At 46.2% G+C, this 8181-nt stretch overlaps 1 protein-coding gene across 1 annotated transcript in view; it reads left to right on the forward strand.

Moving 5' to 3' along the window:
• Nucleotides 1-7725, forward strand: part of TP53BP1 (tumor protein p53 binding protein 1) — a 29897-nt gene extending 22172 nt beyond the window's left edge. Inside the window, 10 exon segments of the mRNA XM_056345991.1 lie at nt 1026-1318; nt 1647-1823; nt 2071-2492; nt 2624-2815; nt 3325-3528; nt 4090-4302; nt 4779-4873; nt 5641-5840; nt 6672-6817; nt 7390-7725. Of these exon segments, the coding sequence (XP_056201966.1) occupies nt 1026-1318; nt 1647-1823; nt 2071-2492; nt 2624-2815; nt 3325-3528; nt 4090-4302; nt 4779-4873; nt 5641-5840; nt 6672-6817; nt 7390-7577 (2130 nt within the window). The 3' untranslated portion in view covers nt 7578-7725.
• Nucleotides 7726-8181: the final 456 nt, after the last annotated feature.

The raw sequence follows: 8181 nt of genomic DNA on the forward strand, positions 1-8181 counted from the left end.
TGTGCGTCCAACTGTCTTAAAATTCTTGGGGTTTTGTCAGAACAGATTTCAGAATGGGCAGAAATTCTATTAGTTAGCAAAAATCACTTCTGCCTGTAAAATTGAACCATGTAAGGTCGTTTAGCCTGTTTTGCAGCTTAGCGTCATTTTTTTTAACAGCACTCTTTTGAGTTCTATGGACCAGATTCTATATGAGATCTACAAAAAGCAACTTAACACCCCCACCCACCCCCCAAATAAACAAGCCAATTGTTAGCACACTTGTGTTGGTGTATGTCCATTCATTAGGAGGAAAATCTTCAGGGAATTCCAAAAGATTGCTGACAAATGCTTATTTGATCTGCACAGTAATCCTATCAGCCTGCTAGCAATAAAATGTTATCGCTATTCTGCTATAAAGGTAAATAATGTAGGAGTCTTGTGCTGTGTGGTTACAGTGAGTTACACAGAAGGATAAATGAGTTCAGTGCAAAGGTTATACTTTCACTCCTGACACTACACGTGAAATTGCTTATTGTAACAGTAAAATGGAGAATTTTCCTGAAATATACTTACGTAGGTTGTGTAACCACAATCATATAACCATTTCCAATTTATCTACCAACATTTGACATTGCTATTTTGTAGATACATATTTTCATATCCATAAACTTCTATGGCCCCAAATGACCAGCTGCCTGAAACTGATCTTGGATTATTAGTAACCAAAGGCTGCTAGTGTTTCATGTATTTGTTGCACTCTTACAGTGTTGAAGGGTGGGAATCATTCGAAGCCAGATGAATTTGCTGCCAACCAAGCTCTGTCCTGATGACTGATTTCTTAATGTGACTTATTTATGCAGAGCAGCTACAGGCCTGTAGCGAGACATGCTGCTCACCACTGATCAGTCCCGACTCACATCTGCATGGCTGTCTTCAGTTTCATGAATGTGGTCTCAACTTGTCTGCACTTTTGCCTGGTGATTGTAGAGCTTCCATCTAGCAAGTGCATCACCTTTGACAAGCCTCTTTTTTTTTCTCTCAAGGAAACTGAGGAACCTGTAGTAGAGTGCCAGGAGTGTGAGACTGATGCATCCTCCTCTAGAACTGCAGCGGGCTCGTCACTGACCTCGGGGGACCTTGGTGATGTCAGCTCCTTCTCATCTAAGGCATCAAGCCTCCACCGTACATACAGTGGAGCAAGCAGTGGTCACTCTGCCACACACAGCAGCAGCGGCAGCTCAGGGCGAGGCACTGGAGCTGTCAAAGGGAAAGTGTGTGGGGCAGACACTGGAGAGTTTGCTTTACCTGTCGGCAGAGGCATCTTAGGAAAATTAAGGTAGGTGCAGAGCCTTGGGAAAGGAAGAACAGCTATTTTGCGGAAGTGAAGAGCTGGCTTGGGTGGAGTGTGAAGTAGGGTACACCCTAAACAAAGAATTTTCTGGGAAGGATCTAGCAAGATGAACAGAAGTAAGGGGATGGTCTGCTTTCCCGTCTGTTTTTTGTAAGGAGTAGTTTGTTTCCTTGCGAGGTGTTGCTTTGCCTAAGCTCTTGCCAGTTTAGCGGCGATGAGGCAAACCTCTTGACCAGTACTGAGATTACAGAGAAAATGGGGGTTACTAATGAGCTGGCTGCTTTTCAGAGCAGTTAACTTGTAAATTCTGTAGCCCTAGGAAAGGAGCTGGTCAGCCAGCATCTCCGCTCAGAGTCAGCCAGCCGGGAGCACTGCCTTGTGAGGAAGAGGATGACTCTATGCCTGGCACTCGTCAGGGTGGCAGAGCACCTGTGACACCTCGTGGGCGAGGAAGAAGAGGCCGCCCACCATCTCGAACAACAGGAACAAGGTACCCTGGAAAAAGGAGACTGTAGCTTTCATTTGTTGCCCAGGAAGAGAATGGGGAGCTGCTGTCTTAATGTGGCAGAGGAAAAAGGGGTACTGGCTGTTTCAGTAGCTAATTTTTGGTGATAGCACATAGCAGCTGCAAGCATCTCGCCCAAGTATTCTTTGTTTAGTAACTGTATTTCCTGATCCTTCTGGGAGTGCTTTTCTCATTTTTTTTCCTTCTGGGACTGCTTTTCTCTTTTCTACAGAGATTTAGCTGGACTGACAGGTGTGGAGGATCTTTCAACAATAGCATCGCCTGAGGAGAAATCATTTACTCGTTCAGTTCGCCTGCCAGATGGAGGGGAGAAATCTGACACTTCTGGCTTCTGTGCCTTACGTCGAAGTGACTCTCCAGAAATCCCATTACAAGGGGTGACTGGTCCTTCGGACTGTGCAGACTCATCCTCTGGGAGCAGCTTCGTGGGCCTCAGGGTTGTAGCAAAGTGGTCCTCAAACGGGTACTTCTATTCCGGAATGATTACTCAAGATGTTGGGGCAGGAAAGTACAAGCTACTCTTTGATGATGGATATGAATGTGATGTGCTAGGAAAAGATATTTTACTCTGTGATCCTATCCCACTGGAGACTGAGGTGACCGCACTCTCAGAGGATGAGTACTTCAGCGCAGGTAAGAGCAGTGCTTGAGCTCCATCCCCGGGTTTTCTGAGTTGCTGAATGCGGTGGGAAGTGGGTGCCTGTCCGGGAGGATGAGAAGCCTGGGTGTAGCTGGTTAATGGGTGTTACTCGCTGTCTTGCCAGGTGTGGTGAAGGGACACCGGAAGGAGTCTGGAGAGCTATACTACTGCATTGAAAAGGAAGGCCAGAGGAAGTGGTACAAACGAATGGCTGTTATCCTGTCTCTGGAACAAGGAAATAAGCTGCGGGAGCAGTTTGGGCTGGGTCCTTACGAACCTGTCACCCCCCTGACCAAAGCAGCTGACATCAGTCTCGGTAAGGGGAGGTGCTGTGGAGCTGCTGGCTGTGCTGTTCTGCGTCTTGTTCCTTTGAGATGCTTCTAGTTCCTGACCTGAATTGCCAGTGTTTAAATCATTCTGGGTATTCAGCGGGGCTTTTGGTAGTTTATAATGGGATCTTAGAGATCCTTTTATTGTTTTGCGCCTTGCTCAGAGACTTACTGGTACAGACTGGCTTGTGGAGAGTGGCCTGCTTCTACAGCAGGGGTGTTTGCTGTGCTCATGTGCACGTGGTGGATGGCTGATATCATACAAGCTCTTCAGTAGTACTGGGAAGAAGACAGAGACAGATGGGCAGAGTACAGGGCTTGAGAAGAAAGATACACAAGCGAGAGAGTTGGGGTGTTTTGCTTGCTGTTCTCTGCCAGAGCGTAGCAGTGTGTACCTTCTAGGTACTATTGAGTTTAGCCACCCCTGTACAGGTTGGATGAAAGCTTGTGGATTTAGGTGACAGCCAGTGACTGATCTCTGCATGCTATATTACAGATAATCTTGTGGAGGGGAAGCGGAAGCGGCGTAGTAACCTTGGCTCTCCTAGCACTTCCAGCAGCAGCACAACTCCCACTCGTAAAGGGCAGGAGAGTCCACGCATCCCACCAGGCACGCTATCTGGGAAAAGGAAGCTTGTTGCTTCTGAAGATGAGAGATCCCCAGCTAAACGTGGCCGCAAATCAACAATGATAAAGCCTGGTGAGAACCTTATTTGCTGCTCTTAAACTTGAATTCAGCTATTGTTTTCCTCCCTGGTATTTCTGTAGTTGATCTTTCCACTTCCCATAAGCAAAAAGTAGATGAGATTGCGTGTTTGGCCTGCAGGGTTTGAGACTGGACGCATTCAGCAGCCAGAGATATTTTTAGCATAGTTTGAATACTTACTGCCATCTTTTCAGTTCCGCCTTTTACAAATGTTCTGACCTTAATGCTGTGATCTGCCTCTCTCCTTTCTTATCCATTTAGTCAGTCCTGAAATGCCTGGCTGGTAAAGGGACCCTTTGCAACAGTAAGTGTTGTTTCAGGATGTTGATGCTGTTGAACATTGTCCTGTTAGTCATTCAGGTTTTGATTTGAAGATTCTTTGCATCCAGAAGGGTAAAAGGTCCCTGCCTATCTTAGCGTAATCCTAACCCAAAACCCTGCCTCCCTCTGTCCCCACAAGTGAAATAACTGAAGTTGAACGTATCTCAAATCTTACCCAGGGTCTTTGGGCTGCACTTGACCTCTGAGGGCCATGGTGCTTCTGTCTCCCTGCAGGGTCTGTGAGAGCCGGAGAGTTTGTAAGCACCTGTGAAGGTGTAGATGCTGTAGATCCCCCAGTACTGGAGGACCATCATGGACCCTTGCCCCAAAATAAGACCCTCTTTTTGGGCTATGCCTTTCTTCTCACCATGGCAACACCCAGTGACAAATTGGTCAATCACCAGAAGCAATCAGATGGTCCCACAGGGAGCAGTGAGGAGGAAGAAGGTGAGGCAAATCTTACTCATTGCATTTCCAAGTGGGATGCTATGGCTTTAGGAAAAATGCTGGATGCTGTCTGATCAGGCATTTCTGTGAGTGTTTGTTTTACCCTTTTGCTCTTTAATTCTTTGCAGAAAGGACCTAAAGCGCAGTCTGATTTAGAGAATTTATAGCTTCTAAGAGAAGTGGCAAACCTCAGTGGTGAGCATAGGACTGCTTAGCAAGTTAAGAGTGTGAAAATTGGTGAAATCAGCAGTCTCGGAATGGTGTAATAGGAGAAGAAAGGTTTTGAGAGATAAGGGGTTGTGCTGGGAAATACAGGACTTGAAAGCATGAATGGGTTGCTCCAGTTTGCCTTTGTTTCATGCAATGAATTGCAGCATGAGAAAAGCGACAGGGAGGAGGGCTGTGTCGATTGAGGAGTGTATGGACATAAGCAGATGGATTATAGCCAAAATCTGAACTTTCTGTTTCTGCTGTAGAATTTTCAGAGATGACTCCGTACGACAAACATTACATAGCCCAGCAGCTGCGAGCAGGAGCTGGCTATATCCTGGAAGACTTCAATGAAACCCAGGTAAGGGCTCACTCAGTGATCTAGAACGCAAGTCACTGAGTAGTCGAGATTGGAAGGAATCACCTTGTCCAACCCTCTTGCTGGAAGCAAGATCAAATAGAGTGGATTGCTTAGGTCCTTGTCCAGTCAGGTTTTGAGTATCCTCAAGGATGGCAACTCCACAACCTCCCTGGGCAGCTTGATTGCACGTTTGACCACCCCCAATTTAAAAAAAAAAAAAAAAAAAAAAAAAAGGTAAATGGAATTCCCTGTATTTCAATTTGTACCTGTTGCTTCTTGTCCTTTTAGTGGATAACACTGAGGAGAGTCTGGTCCTGTCTTTTGTACACCCTCCTATTTCCTCTTCACCTACCAGATCTACTTGGACAAGTAGTTTCATTTTGTGTCACTTTTACTTAAATTTAGATTTTTATTAGAGAAGGTAAATTGTCCTTGGAGCATCTTGCCTGAGGGTGCAGGGTCTTCTCTGGTGACTTGGTGAGTCTCAAAATAAAAGAAGAATCTTATCTCTTGTCTGAACTGGAAGAGATATTTAATGATAAACTACTAGGCAGTTTTTGCTTGTGAACTGCGCAGCTTGGAATGGGTGATTGTTATAGGTACTCCTGATGCTGGAATTGGTTTCTCTAATTTACCTTTCACATAAATGGCTGTGAGAATTGGGGTTTCAGTTGTTTTCTTCTTAAAAGTGTTTAGCAGCTGGATAACTTCTGGGGCTTTTTGCAGGCATTGTTTCCTGTTTACATGTCTTTTTATTTCCCCTGAAGTGCAGTGCAGCATATCAGTGTCTTTTAATTGCGGACCAGCATTGTCGAACTCGGAAATACTTGCTGTGCCTTGCCAGAGGGATCCCTTGTGTGTCTCATATCTGGGTCCAAGATAGCTGTCATGCTAACCAGCTTCAAAATTACCGGAACTACCTTTTGCCAGCTGGTTACAGCCTCCAGGAGCAAAAACTGCTAGAATGGTAAGCGCCACATAACCATGATCTGAGTCCACACACCAAGGATTTACTCAGAAATGTTATGCTTGAGAGGCTCTTGAATACTACAAGTACTGAAGGTGTCCCTAGTACTGCTCCCCATGCTTTCCCTTCCATCTGTTTCCTTGGATTTACAGTGACCTCTAATGCCAAGGTACATTTGAGTGCCATATACACAAAAAAGTCTCCTGGGAAGTAAGAAAGATGTCAGTCTCCTCATGAGGAAGACGGAATTCAGGCAAGGCTTCCCACACACTTGGCTGACTTCTCTAATTGCTCAGAAATGGATAAAGGAGAGCAATACTACTGCAATTTCCTTTTCCTTTGGTACGTTTTGGAGCCAGCTTCTGCGTTTTCTATGGAGTCTAATCCAGTAGGTCTGTTCTGAGAGAACAATTGCCGGGTCAGGCTCCTCAGGCAAGGTGAGGGGTGGACAAAAGCAGTTTGTAAATCTCTGTGGGCTTCTGGGCAGGAGACTAACGCCTGCCTGCTCAGCCCTGTCCAAGTGGAGGCATTTTGGGTATGCACTGCAGCGGTGGTTCAGGATTGAGGAGGAGCTTAGCCTAACTTTGGATTTCGGCTGCTGCACACACATCCCACCAATGTTGTCCAGCTCTGTTCTGCTATCTATAGACAGAGGATAATTGTTCCAAGTATTTCAGGAGGGGTGGTAAGAGAGCAGGTCGTTGTATGCAAGATATTAAAAGAACCAATATGGGAGCCAGTCAGGTAACTAGAAGTAATAGATAATGGTCCTCAGAGTCTGAGACTGCTGGGCGTTCTTAGCAGTCTGTGTTCCTCTTCTTCATTCTGCAGGCATCCACGAGAAAACCCATTCCATAACCTGAAGGTTCTCCTGGTTTCTGACCAGCAGCAGAACTTCCTGGATCTGTGGTCTGAAATCCTCATGACGGGGGGAGCAGCATCTGTTAAGCAGCACTACTCAAGTGCTCACAACAAAGGTACTCACTGGCCCGTTTCTCAGGCCTAGTCGTTGGGAATCCTGTACCACTGTGGTCCCTAGCATGGTTTGAAAGCATTTTTGGTGGCTCACAAGGTAGGCTGGAAGCATAAAGGCAAAGTGCAGACACCAGCGCTCTGCTTGAGTGTAATCTGGAAGATGTATCTGCCAGAGGAGGTGCTGCAGCAGTTCAGGACACAAGCCATCAGCTGCCAGCCTCTGTTGAGGGGGAAACAGGCAAGAGTAGCTCCTGGACCTCCTGTAAGCCACTAAAATTGTGCTCCCTTGTCCTCCCTCTCTGTATGGGATGTAGGCCCTGGTACTCGCAGCCTGAGGTCAGGACCTAGTGATCTGGTCATGCCTGTAGTGTTGGCTGCTGGTTTTCTGTTCATTCTATTGGGCTAGAGGGAATCTCTTACTCGGAAAGTGTAAAGTATGTTTGCATCTCTTCAATTCACTGGCTAGGAATGAGAGGATGTGGAGGAGATTCATAGTGGTGAAACGCCCTCCTCTGCTGCTGCAGAGATCCCTTTTCTTCTCACCTGACAGGTGCCTGTCTTTCCTTCCGTGCAGATATTGCTTTGGGTGTTTATGATGTGGTGGTGACTGATTTTTCCTGCCCAGCTGGTGTCTTGAAGTGTGCAGAAGCTTTACGGCTGCCTGTTGTCTCGCAAGAGTGGGTGATCCAGAGCCTTATTGCTGGGGAGAGAGTAGGCTACAAGCAGCATCCAAAATACAAACATGACTACGTCCCCCACTAAAGCATTGCCCTGCTGTCCCACTGTTGTGCAGACCGTGTTTTAATCAGATTTTAAATGTTTGTGTAATTGGACAGTGTGCATGGATTACTGTATATAGTTTTATCTGCTGGACTTTTATGATGAAATAAATGTTCAATCTCTTGTGGTAGCTGCTGGGGCTCCTCATTTATCTGTCTAAACTTACTCTAGGGCCACACTTCCAGATGAGGGCAGAGAAAAGAAATGCCAGTGTTTCTCTGAGCTGAATAACACTGATATTCTACTTCCGGTAAAGGCTGCCCTCGACACAAAGTCAATTAGAAAGGAAAGTAAAGCGGTGGGCTCAAGCGACAGCCTGTATTTCCAGAAGCGAGTACCCTATGACCAAGTTCAGGGCAGCAGGACTTCCCTTTGTTGGAAGAGTAGCGTGCTGTCCTCCAGCTTGCTGTTATTTCCATTAATGTCATCCAAGACGTTGCTGAAGTGGCTGGTAAGAATTTCTAGAACAAAGTGCCATTTTGTTTTGGCTACCTCTCTTTTTCCTGTTGTAACTATATAGGCACGAACCTGCCTTTGTGCAGACGGGGACTACCTGAGTAGGGACCAAGACGCAGCGACCCAGGAC

The sequence above is a fragment of the Falco biarmicus genome, chromosome 7 (assembly GCF_023638135.1).
Source record: "Falco biarmicus isolate bFalBia1 chromosome 7, bFalBia1.pri, whole genome shotgun sequence".
Classification (NCBI taxonomy): Eukaryota; Metazoa; Chordata; class Aves; order Falconiformes; family Falconidae; genus Falco; species Falco biarmicus.